Raw genomic sequence first — 19,725 nt, 5'->3', positions numbered from 1 at the left:
TATGTACGTAGAGACCATTTGATGCACATAAGTGATTTAAAGTGAGAGACGGTAAATTGCCAGAACACGAGGTGTTTCGAGGACGGGGGTGGAGGTACACTACGTGTCAACGAGACTAACCAGCCCGCAACACTTAGCGCGACTCTAGCACCTCCACACAAAGGAAAAATCGCTATGATGTCGCTCTGTGTAGAAGGATACAATCTCAAAATGAGCGCATGTCCACAATGAAACTCCCAAACTGAGAACGTCCCGGAAAATGTGCGTATTTTTGGAAGTATTGGTTGTGTTCCCCTAGCCAAATTATTTAGCCTTTCGTTACTGTAAGAGGAAAGTTTTTAACTAAACTTAAACTCTGAGAGGTAAAGATAAATGGCATCTCATGTCTTGTCCGAACATTACAATTCGTCGTTTGGATAGGACTAAGTAAGTTGGTTCGTGACTAGGTGAAATCCAGATGAATTCAAATCCGACTAATTATTTAGGGTCCAAAATAATGCCGGTAGTACTGATTCCTCGGTCCTCCTGTAAAAGTTACCCCCGAGATGATCTCTTGTAGTCAACGTTCTTTTTCATACACTTGGGAAACCTAAGTGGACCTAAAGACGTATTCAGCCAGTATTTTTACCTCCTTCCGGTGACGACAGGTCTTTTTTGTAACGAACGTGCAAACCTTCATACGTTTTCTCGTGGACCCTACAAGTGTCGTGATGACCGTGTTATAAGACACCTGTCTAACTTGGTTTCAACTCAACAAACCTTCCTTGGTGTGTTGCGATACGACCACCTCTTTTTTTTCCGTGTCGGTGTGGTGTGTAGTTTTTGGAGTAGGGTTGACGCTTCATACCACCTCCCCGTAAGTACCAAACCCCGACGGAAAAACACGGAGTCCCGGACCTGTACTAAACGGTAGACAGCTGCCCTTTTTACCTTAAAGAGTTCAAGAGTTCTGTTAAAACGACTCTCTTGAATTGCCGGTAGAAAGTGGTTAACTTCGAGTTGTCTTCCCACTACCGTTGTCTGTTGCTGGTTTCCGTGTCTTCAATTTTAGTTGTTGTCTTACCGAAGTTGTCTTCTTTATGCGGAAGACCTTACCGGGCAGTCTCAGGACTGGAGTGGGTTACTCTACGACACCGTACTGGAGTTCTCTCGCTAAAGTGTGGTCTTGTAGGGTTCTTATAAACGACTTGACTTCTGTCAAAATAATTGTCTCCTTACCAAGGTTTTAGGAGGACTGGCAACACGGGTCCAGACTATACGTTGATATCCTTTGCAAACCAACTCCAAAACGACGGTTTCCTCCCAAGTTGGTCAATAATTTATTCCCAAGTGTAATGAAAAGGTGGGACGTCACACTTACAAATGTACCACCCACAAGTTATTTTTGTATTTTTTGTTATTAAAAAACAACAACCAAAATCGAATTCGCTGACAGCAAACAGAATAACAACACTGAATCTACTTCCTAGTCTTGTGTAAAATACTGGTTAAATACGTCTTTAGGTCCATCAAGGTTTCCCAAGGTGTATGAAAAAGAACGTTGTAACATATACGTGAGATGACTCACCGTGAAATTATAATCCCAAAATATATAATTATTTACGAATTACAAATTCATCATACTGAATAACGACGTAAGTTTACAACGTCCCCAGTCCAACTTCTGGAAAAATTATGATGCGGCAAATCTTATCTTCCGGAATGGATGGTGACTTATACATACTAACAAGAGAGAAGTTACGTCTAGGAAGGGATTGTTTGATGACCCTGTTCAAACACTTCTCTTTCCACTCAAAAAGGTCTATGAAACTAAGAATTTTATAGTTCCCTTTACAGAACGTCAACTTTATGTAAACAAAACACACACACTGTAGGTCCACGACCCTATTATACCACTGTAGATGCCCGTCTCTCTCCTAACGACTCGACAGCCATACTGAACCGAATAGAGAAAAGAATGTGAGTTTGGAAAATTGCACAATATAAAATCTATTCTAGTAGACCTCAACAATGGAATTATGATCAGTGGAAATGGCCATGACATGTCTCCTTTAATATCGTCACATGCACACAGCATCGCACGCAGTGAAATGAAAGCTTTAATTTATAGTTTTCTGAGGCCAGAAGGATTATATATTATAGGTCTGTATATGTTGATACAAGGCTAGGCTGCTGCCTGACTGCTGCTTTCCCCCCCTAATTATGACAAAGAAAAACACGTTGTCGGGATAATTAAGCTCTGTGTTTTGTTATGATGCCGGCATTCGGGAAGCTGCGCTCTGATGGCAAGGATATGGAGGCGACTTTGTGCCAGCGGAGTTTACATGTCACCTTGTGGGGCTCGTCCCTTACACACTCAGAAAGATCCCATACATTGGATTTCCTGTCCGACAACATTCACTTAATGACTTCCGGCTGATGCGTCAAAGCACACGCAGCGCACAGATGGAATTATTTTTTTCCTTTATCTTTTTCCTTCGACTAATAGGCTAATTAAAAACGAGTCGACAAAGACGTTTTTCGCTGACTAACATTTAGTCAACTTTTTGGGGATAACCCTACTTGGAACCGTAAATTGGTTCAACTACAGTTCATATTGCCAAACATTGTGAATTAATATGAAAATAATAGACATTTATAGGGAAATGTGCATCAGGGGACATTACAGCAAATACCGCTGAACCACATCCGCATGCCATTAGCCCTGTCTCTCTTGACAAAAGTTTAAATTTGGAGAAATTGTTCTTGCAAATTCATTCTGGCTTGGAAAGTCTGACAGCAACATGAGCCCAGTTCTAACCTAGTCCGCCATTGTTGTTATTGTGAAGGGATAATCACACTGGTGTTGCAGCAACTTTAACGTCGATGTCATGACAGGGCTCCTCTCGGGCTCGGCTCAGTGGAAAAACAAACTGGTTCTTAAGTGGTTTTATCAAGTAGAACCCAAACTAGCCCTAGCATCGAACCAGAATGGAAATTATTTAAGTGAAAAAGAGGGCATCCATGTTCGTTGGCATCCGGTACCAGAGTTACACTTGTCCCTATTCATACTGTGTCTCTAAACATGTCACAGGGCTCTTACGGAGTGTTGAGCACCAGCCTGTCCCACTGGCCCTTGATGTCCTCGTCCTCAGGCTGCTCAGTGACATAGAGACCATCAAACTCCAGCTTTCTTGCCAGCTCCTTCTCTCTCTTGAAGATGACCAGAGGGACCTGAAGGGATTTAGAGGTAAAAGAAGATAAGCTGATTGAAACCTACAAGCAAACGCAAAACATTTCATGGATTTTTGTACAGTAAACATCTCATACCTTGAGGCAGTTGTAGCCGATGATGCAGAGGATGGAGATGATAGTGTGGACGATACCGAAGAAAGCCATGGCCGGCTCCATGTAGCCTGTGCTCTCTTCCAAGAAGTAGTACATGGGACCTTCTTCTTCCTCATCTTCACCTCCGTTATCAAATCCGGACCCATCCTCCTCAGCACCGGATCCTTCAAACAGGCCGGAGCCCTCAAACAATGCAGAACCCTCAATCTCCTCCTCACCACGAGGTGTGTCGGACACCTGGAAATGTCAGACACAACAATAAGTCTTTGGAGTGTACTTTCTGTTGCATTAACCAGTTAAGCCCCGAGCCTGTTTTTCAGGTTTCAGGCTCGAAAAAATGACATACCCAGAACAAATGACTATATCTTCACTTCTAAAAGGGGTGAATTAATAATCTTTTTTCTCAAAGCAATGATACACCTGTGAGTTGGATGTAGAAAAGTCATAATCAATATCATTTTTTTTATTTTAAAGCAAATTCAGATTGAACACATTAAAAACATTTAAATTATAGTTTCCGTTACTTATAGTGAAAACTACCCTTGAATGATGGGATAGTAAACAAAAAGCTTTAGGAATCCAAACATTAACATATAAAAAGTACCCTGTATCAAGATTGATGCAACACAAGTGAAATTTGACCTTTTTAGAGAGGTTTAGCAAATAAAACCCACCTCTGGGGTAATTTGGGTGTATTTGCCGTTTCTCTGGAACCCATTGGTCGATTTTGGTGATTGACACCTCGTTTTAACCGTTAGAGCCAGTAAAATCAAGTGGAAGTTCCTAAATCCATCTAAACATTACCATTGAGGATTGAGAGTGAAGCGCACGCAGTTTTCCCAAAACCGGAAGCTCCGTCACACTCTATATGAAAAATACGATTATTGCCATAAATATGATGATGGATTATCAGTAATCATTTCAAAGTGACACAGAGACATTGGATTAACCTTCAGCAGCGTTTATATGCGTTTTAATGCCATTGAACACAACTTTGATCAGAAAACAGCAAAGGTAAGACGTATTTGCCGTTTTGGCCCCGTAAAGTGAAGTTGTGTGATGTCTGGTTTTGCCTTCGCTGCCGTGAGTTTTGGTCACACAGTGATGATACTTATACCATTGGAATCTGTGGAATCTCAACTGTCATATGACATTGTGCGTATGCAGATCCGATGAAGTATAACATATTTATACCGTGAGTTATGTGCTAAGTGCGTAAGCACTCTTTCGCTTAGTGCTCATTCAGAGGCTCGGCTTTAGACTTGAGTTTTGTTTCGGTAAAAATGGTTCATATCGTCAGGTAGCTGAGTTTTCTTCCCGTTAAGTGTGTATGACACATTCATAGTTTGTTAAATGTTAAGAAGCCCTCAGACGCTGTTTCTTGCAAGATGTTGTCGGTGCCGGCAGGGGGCACAGGGCTTAACAGGTTAAAACCTAATTTCATGAAAGTTGAGTTCAAATTGAAAGAATGTAGGCTATTTTTGCCGTCCTTCAGACTATTGGAACATCAAAATACACATTGAGATATTGTTTTTACTAACTTTGTCTCTGTACTTCTGTAGGTTTCTCCAATATCCGCCAAAAGTTAGCATAAGATCTTTCCTGATTTCCATATTTAAACATGAAATTTCAATAAACTTACAATGCAGAAATCAACTAGGGGAAATGTCTTGGTGGTAACTTATTTCAACATGTTAACCCTATTAACCTGTAGTGTCTTAAAACATTTATGGAATTTAGAAATACAAACATTTAAAAGATATTCTGAAATGTGTTCTTTCTATATTCTAAAGGTTTTTAGAAATGGTTTGTTCATGTTTATTGCGAGCCCGATTTATATAGTTTTTTATTTTTCAACATTTTTTTTGTCTAAAAAAACTTGAAAACATCCAACAGGAGAAAAACCAAGATACTTTGCAGGAGTCAATTCAGTATGTGTCGTCTAAATTAAGTTTAGCGTGCACACACCTTGTAGAAGAGCAGGATGAAATTGAGAGCGAAGGAGATGAACAGGACCAGGAAGCGAAGGTTGTAGAAGTTGCGAGAAAGGTAGTTCTGATAGAGGGGGGGCACAACACAAAAACAATATTTTACTGCATGATTCCAAGGCATTAACATTTGGTTTAGCTTATAAATTAAATTGCATTAGGAAATTAATTGTGGGCGCAAAACCTTTTATGTCACATTGTTGCATGATAATGGTGAATTGGGTATCACACAGTCAAGTGCCTCTCTGAAGAACCAAAACCTCACCGTGGTGGAGAGGTTTGTGTGCCCTGATGAACCTGGCATCTGTTGTCTGGAACCTTGTGTTCCTGGTAGGGTCTCCCATGGCAAATTGGTCTCAGGCAAGGGGCCAGACTAAGATTGGTTCAAAGACCTCATGAAAGAAAAACCAAGAAGTGAGGATACCCGGCCCGGAGGATGCCCGGGTTCGCCTTTTGGAGCCAAGCCAAGAAGGAGGACTCGTCGGTGAGCGTCTGGTGGCCGGGCTTGCCACGGAGCCCGGCCGGGCACCGCCCAAAAAGGCAACGTGGGCCACACCGCCGCTTCTCCGTCCCGCGGGCCCACCACCTATGGTAAACAGCGATGGGGTCGGGTGCGCTGCCAGAAGGGTGGCAGTGAAAGCAGAGGGTCTCGACGGACCAGACCCGGGCGACAGAAGCTGGCTTTGGGGACGTGGAACGTCACCTCTCTGGGGGGGAGGGAGCCGGAGCTCGTGCGGCAGCGTTACCAGTTGGATCTGGTTGGGCTCACCTCTATGCACAGCGTCAGCTCTGGGACCTTACATCTGGATAGGGGCTGGACTCTATTCTTAACCGGAGTTGTGCAAGGTGTGTGGCGCCGGGCGGGTGTGGGGATACTCAAAAGACCCCGGTTGGGTGCTTCTTTGTTGGAGTTTACCACAGTGGACGAGAGGGTCGCCTCCCTACGCCTGCGGGTTTTGGGGGGGGGAAACTCTGACTGTTGTGTGTGCTTATGCACCAAACAGCAGTTCAGAGTATTCAGCCTTCTTGGAGACCCTGGAAAGAGTCCTGTATGGGGCTCCTGAAGGGGAATCTTTAATATTGCTGGGAGACTTCAATGCACATGTGGGCAATGATGGAGAATATTGGAGGGGTGTGATTGGGAGGAACGGCGCCCCTGATCTGAACCGGAGTGGTGGTTTGTTGCTGGACTTCTGTGCTAGTCATGGATTGTCCATAACAAACACCATGTTCGAACATAAGGATGCTCATAAGTGTACGTGGTACCAGAGCACCCTAGGCAGAAGGTCCATGATCGATTTCATTATCGTATCATCGGACCTGAGGCCGTAAGTTTTGGACACTCGGGTAAAGAGAGGGGCGGAGATGTCAACTGATAACCATCTGGTGGTGAGTTGGGTCGAGTGGCGGGGGAAGCCTCTGGATAGACCTGGTAAGCCCAAACGTGTAGTTCGGGTGAACTGGGAACGTCTGGAGGAGGCCCAAGTTCAGGAGGCCTTCAACTCACACCTCCGGCGGAGCTTTTCGGGCATTCCTGTGGAGGTTGGGGACATTGAACCAGAGTGGTCGGTGTTCAAAGCCTCTATTGCCGAAGCCACGTTGGGGAGCTGTGGTCTCAAGGTCCTAGGTGCCGCAAGGGGCGGTAACCCTCGAACCTCCTGGTGGACACCGGTGGTCAGGGAAGCCGTCCGACTGAAGAAGGAGGCCTTCAGGGATGTGTTATCCCGGGGGACTCCCGAGGCAGTTGCAAGGTACCGACAGGCCCGAAGGGCAGCAGCCTCAGCCGTGGCCGAGGCAAAGCAGCGGGTGTGGGAGAAGACATGGAAAAGGACTTTCGGGCGGCACCAAAGTTGTTCTGGAAAACTGTCCGACACCTCAGGAGGGGGAAGCAGGGAACCATCCAAGCTGTGTACAGTAAGGATGGGACGTTGTTGACCTCAACTGATGGAGTGTTAGGGCGTTGGAAGGAGCACTTTGAGGAACTCCTGAACCCGACAACTCCGCCCTCTATGTTAGAGGCAGAGCTGGAGTATGACGGGGGATCGACACCAATCTCCCGGGGGGAGGTCACTGAGGTCGTCAAACAACTTCACAGTGGCAAAGCCCCGGGGGTGGATGAGATCCGCCCAGAAATGCTGAAGGCTCTGGGTGTTGAGGGACTGTCATGGTTGACACGTCTCATCAACGTTGCGTGGAAGTCGGAAACAGTACCGAAGGAGTGGCAGACCGGGGTGGTGGTTCCCCTTTTTAAAAAGGGGGATCAGAGGGTGTGTGCCAATTACAGAGGCATCACACTACTCAGCCTCCCCGGGAAAGTTTACTCTAAGGTACTCGAAAGGAGGGTCAGGCCGATTGTCGAACCTCAGATTGAGGAGGAACAATGCGGATTCCTTCCTGGTCGTTGAACGACGGATCAGCTTTTTACTCTTGCAAGGATCCTGGAGGGGGCCTGGGAGTACGCTTATCCGGTCTACATGTGTTTTGGAGATTTGGAGAAGGCGTATGACCTGTTCCCAGGGAGTTACTGTGGGAGGTGCTGCAGGAGTATGGGGTGAGGGGGTCTCTACTCAGGGCCAGCCAATCTCTGTACTCCCAAAGCGAGAGCTGTGTCCGGGTCCTCGGCAGTAAGTCGGACCCATTTCCGGTGAGGCTGCGCTTTGTCACCAATCCTGTTTGTAATATACATGGATAGGATTTCGAGGCATAGTCGGGGGGAGGGGATCTGCAGTTCGGTGGACTGAGGATTGCACCACTGCTTTTTGCAGATGCTGTGTTTCTAATGGCTTCATCGGTCTGCGACGTTCAGCACTCACTGGATCGGTTCGCAAACGAGTGTGAAGCGGCTGGGATGAGGATCGGCACCTCCAAATCTGAGGTCATGGTTCTCAGCAGGAAACCGATGGACTGTCCACTCCAAGTAGGGAATCACCCCAAGTGAAGGAGTTCAAGTATTTCGGGGTCTTGCTCTCGAGTGAGGGTACAATGGCGCGTGAGATGGGCTGGGGAATCGGGGCAGCGGGAGCGATATTGCAGTCGCTTTACCGCACCGTTGTGATGAAAAGAGAGCTGAGCCAGAAGGCAAAGCTCTCTGTCTACCGGGCCATTTTCTTTCCTACCCTCACCTATAGCAAAGAAGGATGGGTCATGACCGAAAGAACGAGATCGCGGATACAAGCGGCCGAGATGGGTTATCTCCGCAGGGTGGCTGGTGTCTCCCTTAGGAATAAGGTGAGAAGTTCAGTCATCCGGGAGGGACTCGGAGTTGAACCGCTCCTCCTTCGCGTCGAAAGGAGTCAGTTGAGGTGGTTCGGGCACTTAGTTAGGATGCCACCTGGGCGCCTCCCGAGGGAGGTGTTCCAGGCAAGTCCAGCTGGGAAGAGACCGAGGAGTAGACCTAGGACCAGGTGGAGGGATTATATCTCTTCGCTGGCCTGGGAGGGCCTTGGAATCCCCCAGTCAGAGCTGGTTGATGTGGCCAGGGAAAGGAACGTTTGGGGCTCTCTGCTGGAACTGCTACCTCCGCGACCCGACCACGGATAAGCGGAAGAAGATGGATGGACAGTCAAGTACAAATATACCTAAAAAAACCATATCAGGCTAAACTTAAAATACCAGTATGTTACCTGCACATGTCAGTGTGTCACCACTCACAACATAAATGATGTACTGTGATAGACAGCTGCTCACCATGAATTTGACTCTCTGGACCTCCAGCTCATTCCACAGCTCAAAGCCCTCCTCCGTGGGTTTCTTTTCCTTCTTCGCCTTGGCCTTTTCTTTCTTCTCTTCTATCACCTCGGGCTCCTCCTTCTTTACCTCAGGTTCAGGCTCTGCTTTCTCTGTCTTCTCGCCATTCTCGGTGCTGGAGAAGACACGTGAGGAGAGAACATGTGTGATGTTTCTTGTTAAAGAGGACATAGTATGTTCATTTTCAGGTTCATAATTGTATTTTGTGACAACTGTGACATGTCTCCACCATGCTTTAATGTTCAAAAATGGTCTTTGTTTTTCTCATACTGCCTGTGAAGCCCACACTGCTCTGATTGGTGAGCTGGCCAGCTCTGTTGTGATTATATGGCAGCTCTGGCTCTGTTTGAATGGATGTGAATGGGTGAAAGCTGACTTTTTAAAGTGCTCTGAGGGGCCCTACAGCGCTATTATGGATGCAGTCCATTTACAATACAATATTGGCATGAGGAGAAGTTTTCTCTAGCAGAAGCTGATCATTTTCGATGTTGACAACTCACTCTGCTTTCTCAGTCTCTGGAGTAGCCACTTCTTCGGTATGAGCAGGTTGAGCAGGTTGCTCTTCCTCTCCTGGTTCTCCCACTGCGGATTCCAACTGTTACATAATGGCATTGCAGTTAATAAACACTTAAATGAAGAGCATACACTTTTATATATGATTACACAGAACCCCTCACCAGTTTTCTCTTCAGCAGCGGTGTGCCCTCTGGTGTCGGAGGCTCTTCAGCCGTCGTCTCACCAAAGTCCCCGAGTCCCCCTGGAGTATTGAAACCGGGCAGACGTCCACCTTCCCTCTCCTCGCTATCCTCCTCTTCCTCCCCTTCTCCCCCACCATCTAAGAGGTCTGACCCACCGTCTGCGTCTTGGTCCTCTCTAGCCCCTGGTTCAGGTGGCAGGTCGCCATGAACTTCGTCCTGCGTGGGATCTGGCATACTGGCTAATATCTCCGTTACAGTTATCTTCTTGGCGCCCTCCACTAGGCCTCCACCAAACAGCACCTTCCATGTGATTGTGAAGAAGCCCTTACATACACCGTAGACAAACATCAGGATACCCATCAGAATAGTGTAGATAAACGTAACCAGGCCGATGACCATCTCCTTCACAGTCATCTTTCTAAGTTTGCGGTAGCGACGTCGCAGGTTACGGAATGTGAACATGTTGAAGAAGTCCCCCACGCTCTTCAGAAACTCTGCGAAGGCTGAAGCTGCCTCTGGAGGGACTTCATCTCCATTGCCTTCCTCTCCTTCTACAGCCTCTGTTTGTTCTCCCCCGCCTTCATCTCCTTCCTCATCGTCGTCTTCTTCTGCATCGTCTCCCTCAGGCTCAGAGATAGACGCCGCAATGTTCATCTCAAAGATGGTGTCCTCGCAGAAGTTCACAAACATCTCCATTTTCTCACTCTCTTGGCCCTCATTGACCACATCAAAGATGAACTGCCGCTTGGACTCTCGAACTTGTGGCATTTCCCACTGGTCGCGATTAGCCTCGCTGATCTCAAAGTAAATGCGCTCAATCTTCTTGCTGGCTCCCATGATCTCGATGCGGCCGAGGAAGGGGCGGAAGTACTTGAGCACGCTCTCTGCCTGCTCCAGGAAGTTCTGAAGGCGAGTGTCGTGGGGCACGTGCTCCGACAGGTTGGTGAGCAGAACGGCGATATTGAAGCCAATGTCCTTGGCTGGCTCCTGGAAACGATCGGCAAACTCCTCAAAGTTGATCATCTCATTCTCATCAGCTTCTGAGCAAGAGAGGAGGAACTGGATTTCTGAGGGAGAGTATTGCTTCTGGCTGTCCATGGCCTTGGAGAAGTCTTTTTTGGAGATGAGCCCACGGGGGTCGGTGACGTAGTCCCGGAAGGCATCTGATGCCACGATGTCTTTGAGCTTGAGGAACATGTCGAAGAACTTGAGGATCATCTCCACGTTGCTGGAGGACTCCACCAGCATGTCGACCATTTGCCTGGCAATGGTGCCGTTCACAATATTGCCTAAGAGCAGAACACAGTTTGAAGAAATTAGATGAGAGTTTGCAACAGGAAGGAAAGGATATAACGACCCAGGGACAGAAATCATACCTTCAAGTAGAGACAGAAGCATCACCACCATTTCCTTCTGCAGATCCAACAGCTCCTTCAACAGACCAATCTGACTGGAGTCCTGAACCAAAGCCAAAACACACAGCAAAGCACAAACAGTAGAGAAGTATGGTTTTTAGAATATGTACTGACTACTGACTGGTACACAGCTCATTTTGAGAGGATTTTTGCTTTCTAATGAGATGAGAGAGTAAAACGGTAAGAGATGCTACCTCTGAGTGTGCTCTACTCCAAAAGTGATCCTGGGTTTGCATTTTACAAATAAAGAATATGCATTTTTATTATCACAAATAGTAGACTTGCGTGTGTGGTCAGCAAGACAAGACACTTAAACACCGTCAGGTATGAGAGGAGGGGAGAAAATGCCTCTGCGAGACAGAATCCCATTTATCTGAAAAAGTGGCCTCAGCAAGAAAGCAGGGAACACGTAAGCATATAGACGCTGGTCGTAGCATTCCTGAAGACCTGCACCAGCAGATAACACAAGCCATACATATTTGTTGTAAGTCTGGTGGAAGTCTACAAGAGGGTGTAAGGATTTGCAAGCATCAGCCACACAACACAAAGCAACTAAATATATTAAACAGCAAAATAAAGCTAAATGAAAAGAAGCAAAGCATGGTATTAAGACTCTTTAAAAAAAAAAAATTCTTATAAGTCATCAAGGAATAATCGATCTTTTGTATGGAGAAAGCTGGTATTTGTTTGAAAACACCTCTACAGTAAATATACTAAAATCTAGAGCCAGAAAGCAGCTAATCATACTTTATTTATCAGTTTAGTATCATCACTTTTAATAGTCAAAATGTGTTTAAACTGTCACTACACCCAAGTGTCCGAGTTACACATGTTCCTCGTGTTCAGGAATTATACCCAACTGACTTGATGGCTCTTTAGAGAACTTAACAAAAAAAGAAATAATACTGTTAAACGCTAAAGAAAAACATGAAAGGCTGTATAGGGAATAAACAGAAGAAACTGTGAATGATTTCTGTATTTTGTTGAGTAATAACTAGTCACATGAAGGAGGAGCGCTTTGTAAAGCATGATGGTCCTCTAAATGAGATGGTGATGATTCTTACGTTGTTGCGTTGTCCAGAATCAGGGAGCATCTAACAGGGTTACACACATAGACTGTATATATAAGGTGAAACATGACAATAGAAATGTTACTATCAAAATGTTTTATTTACTTTGGTATTTCTCTAAACCTGGAGGTTATTTACAGATTTAATGTAAATGTTATTCTGATCATTTAATATAAATAAACAGTCTTTCAAACAACCTGAATCCTGATGAACTGGCACTGATCTGCTTTAATATCCAAAAAGAACATTTAGCATCTATTCAGCGCACATCTATAAGTATTTAGTTGTTTCAACATTTGAAAGATATTCCACATTTAAAAATTCAAATTCATGCATACAGTACACACATTTTAAACAGGAGAATCAGTATCAATCAACAGAATATTAGAATTAGTGACCAAGGCAACTCCTTGTTAGGTCAGACAGGTTATAGACTGCAGACACACACAGGTTAAAGCACAGCTCATCAAACCTAATCACTGGTCAGTATTAGAAAACCGAAATATATTTAAATCAGGTGAGGAGGATTTATTGTATTATAATAATAACAAATTATATTTATATAGCGCTTTTCTGGAACTCAAAGAACGTACATAACCAGGAAGAAAATGAAAGAGAAAGAAAGGACCTTGAGTTTTTTCCACAAATTGTTTCTGCCAACTTAACTTGAATTCATGTTGTTGTACTATCTGTACAACATGGCTACCTAAAAACAGCATTTAAAAAAATCTACATTCATGGATACATTTGGAATATCTGTAATATAATGTATGCATATTTTGGTTGTATTGAAGTGGAACTTCATAAAAAATACGGCTGTCTCCAAGTGTGATGTTAAAAAGGAAGCTAACCAGAGGGTGTTACTTTGACCACTCGGAAATTAATAAAATACCATCACAAATACATGTTAAAGAATATATCTACTTAATATCGTATCATTTGGACCGTATTCCATCTAAACCCTTAATGCTCTGTTGACTTAGTAAATTGTTACCTACAGTAATCTGAGGTTATCTTGCTTTAACAAAAAAAGTAAAGAGGCAGAAACAATCTGTCAAAGGAAAGAGGGGGGGAAAGCTGGTTAAGACATACAAATCTATTAATTAAACAAAAGAATAATCAAATAAATACATACTTTACTTTGCAGGAACCATGAGAGAGACAGTTCACAAAATGAGTATACTCAAATTGGACTAGAGGATCAAATGTATACATTTATATTTGAAAATTGCTTTAAATTCATCTTATGTTTAACTGTAATACAACACTTATTTATTTGGATAATTTGAAATCTGAATAGATCTGGATTCTATACAGAAATTATTAATGGAGTATACAAGAAATAGAATGGTAAAATGGTAAAAAAAAAAAGGCAAAAAAATGAGGTTATGTCTTGGCTGTTTCTTACCTGAGCGAGTTTCATCATCATGTGAGCAAAGACGTGCAGGAAGCCCACTACCGCATCCCACAGCCTGCTGTGAGCCAGGGACTGCTGGTTCCCAGTGCAGGGGCCCTGGAAATGGAGAGGATATTCCAGTGCAGTCATCATGTTTGGACATATATTTTAACATTGTCTTGTGTTTCAAAGTAAATGTTTCAGATAAAAAAGCTTATATTTTAGGTTGAAATCTAGCTTTATAATGTTCTTTTAGTTGACCATAGTGTCTTGTTTTGGTTTGTCAGATGGCTTGTTAGTATGACTTGGTTATGAAAGTAGGTTTTATAGTAATACTTATATTATGAACTTATCCCAACTTGTTTCCCCTTGCATAGGACTACAAAAAGCATCTTATAAAGGGTAAGAGACGTCAACTTAAAAGTACCAGCTTCACTATGGTTTGCAGAGGTCCTAGGTTATGGAATTAGATTGATGACACCATAAAAATACCTTTATCTGTGTTTTTAAAAAGAGCTTAAGACAGCAGTCGTTGAGCACAAAAAGTCAAAGCTAGAATACATAAAATGACTGGAGTTTCAACTTTAATTTACTCTAAAGTGCATTTAGTTTACCATTATTATCCTTTTTATCAATTACCTTTGTTTATTTTACCTATTCAAACCAAAGGTGGGACCATTTATGAGTTAGCATTAGATTTGGTTGGTTTTTAGGGTATTTGGCTAGTGTTAGTTTTCTTTTAGCTTGTAAATGTTTCTGTAAAATACACAAAATCTCTCAAATTCTAGAAGTGTTAGTAATTTATATTTAAAAAACGTACCATTTCGTGTTTGGGCCCACATTCTTAAGTTTCGGATAGTTTATTGAGATGTCCTATTGCCTATATCTCCATCATCCCTTATGATTGTACTTTAAACTGCTGTATTTAAACCTTTTTCTTTTGCAATATTGAAAGGCAAATTTCCCCCATAATTTGAGGAACATGCTAAACATGTTGCATTCAGGCTCCATCCTACAACAATTGGGTGTTAGCATTGAAGGGACAAACTGCTAATTTAACCCCTGGTCTACAAATCATCTTTTGTATTAACATTCAAACATTCAACATTAAAATAATCTATTGTTCATTCTTACCTGGATGTACTCAGTCAAGCTGTTGAAGACCTGTTTGGCCACAGTCATTGCTTTGGAGAAATTCCTCTTACCAGGCTCATCAATGATGTCTTTTCCTGAGTAGTACCAGTAAAAGTCACTGATGGACTCCTGTATACAGGGAGGAGGAACACAACGTGTTACGTTGAATTTAATCTATCAAATTGGTTTCTAAAATACATATTCAGTGCATGAGGTTAAGGGATACAGTATGTAAGAGCCACTTAAGCACATTCATATTTTTTAAATAACTATGTTAATGCCCTTGCTGACCTAAAAAAAAAAAGCTCTGGGCAAAAACAGAGGAGCATTATAAAAAAAAAATGAAATCTGTACTTGAAGAATGGCCCGATCACCGTTACTGATGTCGTTGCCTTTCTTGTGTTTGGAGTTAGTGTCTACACCAGTCGGCAATTTAAAAATATTAAATATTTGAAGGCCAATGTAATTAACGTTTGACAATAATAAGCTAAAAAAGTAGTCAGTAGGAGTGATGTCAGAGCTCCTATCAGTGACCTGTAGTCGCAGCAGGTAGTCCACAGTGCAGATGATGATGTTGATGGTAGTGGTGCTGCCTGTCTGAGTTCTCAAATAGTTTTGGAAGTCTGAAAAACAGAAACATGAAGCACTTCAAAAGAGGTTTTTCTAAAATTGGACTGGCATCATTTAGAGTAAAGTTATATGAGTGAGCACTTTTCACAGGAGGTAGGCAGTCGTCCTCCAATAGGAGGGTTGGTGGTCCGATCCAAAGCCCCTGCAATCAATATGTTGAAGTGTCCTTGCACCAAATTGCTACCAATGTCCAACAATGTTTGCATGTGTCTGCTTGTTAGGGCTAGGGTTAGGATCTTCCTGAGCAGGTGGTACCTTATGTGGCAGCCTCTTCCTCTGTATGAGTGTTTGTGAATGGGTGAATGCTAACCCTTATATGCATATACTGTACATATGTATATTACCTGAGTATGGTTGAAAAGACTGGAAAAGCGCTATATAAGTGCAGTCCATTTACCATTTACCCTCAGTGTTTGGTAGTCACTCACCGTTATTGTGGCCTTCACACAAAAGCTGCAGGAAGCGGAAGATATCACAAGTAAATTCATCGTCAGCCATCACTTTCTCATCTGGATATAGGAACACAGGAAATGCATTACAATATTGTTGAAAGGAAAGATGAAACTGCTCATGGACTGTGCTATTCGGTTAAAATACACAGTTGTAAACAGAAAACGGCACAAGTTATTAGGTAATTAAAGGAAATACCAGTGTATTTTATCAATGTGTCTGCATCACTGTGTACATACATACATATATGAGCGCAGTGATATGACAGTTATATACATACAAAGTCAATAACAAATATTTTATAATTAAAGTGGCAATAACGTTCTCTCAATAAAACAATACACTGGTAGATGTCTCCATCTTAACAAGTCATTTGTATCCATCACAACAGGCTTAATAATTGTGCCTATGAGGCAACATTATTTTAGCAGTTTGATAGACAAGTCAACTTCTTACGGAATATTTAAAAATAAATAAAAACTGGTAACTTCAGTTTACTGTTATTTTTAGGTAAAAATAAATCTAAATCCGAAACCAAATTACTTGCTAAAACAAAATGCAAATTATTCAGATTAGAAAAGGCATTAAATTAGTTATTTAATTATTAAGAATGGTGAAACAGTGGTTATGTAATCCCAATTAATATTACTCCTCTACCCATACACACTAAACACTGCACAATGCTCTGTGCAGTGTCAGATTTAGTAGTAAATTACTGTTGATTAGTAAAAACCTTATCAATAGATGTGGTGATGGGAATAATATTGTAATGGTATTGTAAAGTCTTTGAATGTACACACGTTGAATTGCCAAAAAAAAAGAGTACAAATGGTAAGTGTCACTTCATATTACTCCCCTGCTTTCATTAGAATATGTTAGTGAACACCACAAAGACCATTTGTCAGCAGGAGAGGGCGGCTGAGGCTTCACTCTGCTTCCCTCCCCTAAACTGTACCTCTCTAGCACCACTTTTTTACAGAAAACATACTTCGACAAAACTCAAATGGACAGCGGGTCCAACCACGGGTCACGTCACATTGAAATGGACATACAAAATACAGATATATGAAGACAGGAAACCATGGAATTTAAATATATATATCAAAGAAAACACAACTGAGGAAAAACATACAGATGTAAACAGTGAACACAGATAAAAATGCGAAGGCACACCGTCATGCAGGACAGATCTACTGCAAACTCCAAGAAGCTTTGTCAAAGCACGGATGTTGGGAAATAATTGGGACCTAAAATAAAACTTAAACATGTGTGGTCAATGTGCCAAATTGTTTCACAGATAGTCAGTGTCTATAAAGGGAAGCTCCTGTAGTGATCTTTGAAAATGTATTCTTAGATATAGGATCACAAGATTGATCAATGTTCAAGTGAGATATTAAAGGACCGCATGGTATGATATTAATGATTGTGTAACATTTGAGCAGAAGTGCTCATGAAATGATCAAAGGTGACACTCTGGATAGATCAAGGAAAACAATGGAAACAAGCACTGCCCCTTATGCTGCTATTGGCCTTTAGGCGCGAAAATAACTATTTCTATTTCCAATATGTGATTAATTAAATTTGAACATGTACAGCGATTGTTGGCGCTCTGAGGAGCTGCTGGCTGTATGAGAATGCTTAGAAGTCAGCTTAGAAACCACGCCAACAATGTTTTATATTTTCTTTTACTGCCTGAGGGTAGAGACAAGTCCACACTGCAAGTCTAACCATAGGGTGTTAAATAATAATTGGTGATAACTTGCTAGATAGCAAACATTGGGTGTTTCTCAATGTCGAGGAAGGCTGCTCCAGAGCCACTATTTCAAGCATACTACATCGAGTGCAGCCGAAGGACTGTTCCAATGTCCAGCATACTTGGAATTCTACTGAGCCTGGCGTACTTCTTAGCGAGAAATGTTGAGGCTGCACATGTGTAGACTCCGCAGTCTTAAAATCCCCACAATGCTTTACGCACCGACCAACTTCCCAAAATCTGTGGCGGAAAATGTAAGGCGGGGCCTCTCATATGACGCACACCTGCACACTTGCTCGCTTGTTCCACTCTTCGTTTTCCGAATGCCAGGAAGGATTCTTGCCTGGCTTCTGAAGGAAGTGACTCGGAAGACATGTGCTACCAAGCAAGCATACTCGACATTGAGAAACACCCATTCTCTAGCTAGCTTGTTAGTTAGCTAGCTATAGGTAAGCTAACATTTAGTTAGCTTACCTATAGTTAGTTAGCATTTAGTTAGCTAGCTAACTAGGTAGATAGATAGGGAATGTTAGCTAACTTTATTTATAGACAGATAGATAGATACATCACATTCGCTAGCTAAATAGCTAACATTCTCTATGCTGAATAGCTAAAGTTGGCCAGTTAAATAGGTATAGTTAGCAAGTGAAAAGCAGACTGACAGGTTAATTGATGCTGGTCTCTAAGTTAGCTTTTTTAAATTATAAACGTCAACACTGTGGACCTTTGTCTATCCTTCTGGCAGTGAGAGTTATTATAAAATGTCGACATGAGCCTAAGTAAGCAGTCCGACTGGCTGTTTTGGTACTTCTTGTAGGTTCCTCATAGCAGGGTTCATCAACACCACGGGACACTACAGAGTTATTAAAAACATCCTCATCCAATGATTTTGGGCCATTTCTATGTCCTCCTGCCAGTTAACTTGAAATAGCTGTGATTTATATCGAATACAAATCATTGTTTACAATGCTGTTAGTGCTAAACCGGAAGAACAAAGACAAAATCGATAAAACCGGAAGTGGCAAATCGCCAAAGGGCCGATGCTACATAATGTGAATATCTGTCTGTCCATCCTGGGTGAGGGTTCCCTCCTTTATAATAATAATAATACGTTCGAAAGCACCTTTCATTGCTAACAATAATCCCAAGGTGCTACAGGAGGCGTGATAAAAACAAACAAAAGTTTAATCAAAAGCTTTTTTTAAAAGAAAGGTTTTTAAGCCTTTCTTGAAGGCGTCAGTGGTCTGTGGAGTCCTCAGGTGGTCTGGGAGGGAAATCCACAGATGAGGAGCAGCTGCACAGAAAGCCTGATCCCCCATTGTGCGGAGTTTGGTCCTCGGGGGGCGAAGCAGATGGTTGGTTGTGGAGCGGAGGTTGCGTGTGGAGGTTTTTGATGTGAGAAGTTCCTTCAGGTATGGAGGAGCATTCCCGTGGATGGTACCGGCACAGTAGTCGGGCGTACCTTATAGTAAGGTAACGATGCGACTCCTGTTGCGTCGATATTATTTGCGTGTATTGGATCAGGGTGTTAGAAGCGAGTGACAGTGTAGTAGCGTGGCGCAAGGGTAGTTGTACGGAAATGTGGACGTAACTCCCCTATTTCCGAACTACGTCGTTTGGAAGGATGTCGATATCGAGCGTTTTTCTCTTCCGTAAAATCAACCGTGTGTTGTCCAGGTCAGTAGGGGCGTATTGGTGTAATGGAAAGACCCGTTTTGTATGGCGGGGAGGTTGTTCGTCAATGGTTAGACCCCATCTAAACTGGCTGTTAGACTGCGCAAACTGTGCGGGGTAGTTTTGGCAAGTTTTGCCGGGAAGTGGTGGAAAGTCCTTGTAACCGTTTGTAGGCAGGTGTGAGAGGGACAGTCTACGACTTGTGTTGACCAGGTACGGAAGCAGAGGAGTTCCAGCTATGCGTTGCGACGAGGAGGTAGCCCTCGAGGATCGCCCTCGGGAGTCTTCGAGGTTATGCTGTCTTGGCACCGGCGATCCTAGGACTACTCCCATTCTTTTTTATGTTTGGTGCTAGTGTGCGGCAAAAAGGTAAGGGCAGGCGGACGGAAGGACAGGTAGCGTCCTAGCTTATCGTTCTTAGAGTGATCGACTGGCGGTAAGTG

At 43.0% G+C, this 19,725-nt stretch overlaps 1 protein-coding gene across 1 annotated transcript in view; it reads right to left on the bottom strand.

Moving 5' to 3' along the window:
• LOC104963769 (ryanodine receptor 1-like) overlaps window positions 1-19,725 on the bottom strand; it is a 90,762-nt gene that overhangs the window by 35,855 nt on the left and 35,182 nt on the right. Inside the window, exons 18-30 of the mRNA XM_010792411.1 lie at window positions 15,834-15,914; window positions 15,310-15,398; window positions 14,776-14,904; window positions 13,654-13,758; window positions 12,240-12,269; window positions 11,370-11,399; window positions 11,137-11,218; window positions 9,740-11,049; window positions 9,563-9,657; window positions 9,003-9,177; window positions 5,296-5,382; window positions 3,310-3,564; window positions 3,083-3,213 (exon numbers count right to left, since the gene is read on the bottom strand). Of these exons, the coding sequence (XP_010790713.1) occupies window positions 3,083-3,213; window positions 3,310-3,564; window positions 5,296-5,382; window positions 9,003-9,177; window positions 9,563-9,657; window positions 9,740-11,049; window positions 11,137-11,218; window positions 11,370-11,399; window positions 12,240-12,269; window positions 13,654-13,758; window positions 14,776-14,904; window positions 15,310-15,398; window positions 15,834-15,914 (2,599 nt within the window). The remainder of the gene's footprint in view (window positions 1-3,082; window positions 3,214-3,309; window positions 3,565-5,295; window positions 5,383-9,002; window positions 9,178-9,562; window positions 9,658-9,739; window positions 11,050-11,136; window positions 11,219-11,369; window positions 11,400-12,239; window positions 12,270-13,653; window positions 13,759-14,775; window positions 14,905-15,309; window positions 15,399-15,833; window positions 15,915-19,725) is intronic.

The sequence above is a fragment of the Notothenia coriiceps genome, unplaced genomic scaffold (genome assembly GCF_000735185.1).
Source record: "Notothenia coriiceps isolate Sejong01 unplaced genomic scaffold, NC01 NC01_scaffold00036401, whole genome shotgun sequence".
Classification (NCBI taxonomy): Eukaryota; Metazoa; Chordata; class Actinopteri; order Perciformes; family Nototheniidae; genus Notothenia; species Notothenia coriiceps.
This window is presented reverse-complemented; position numbering and strand designations above follow the sequence as displayed.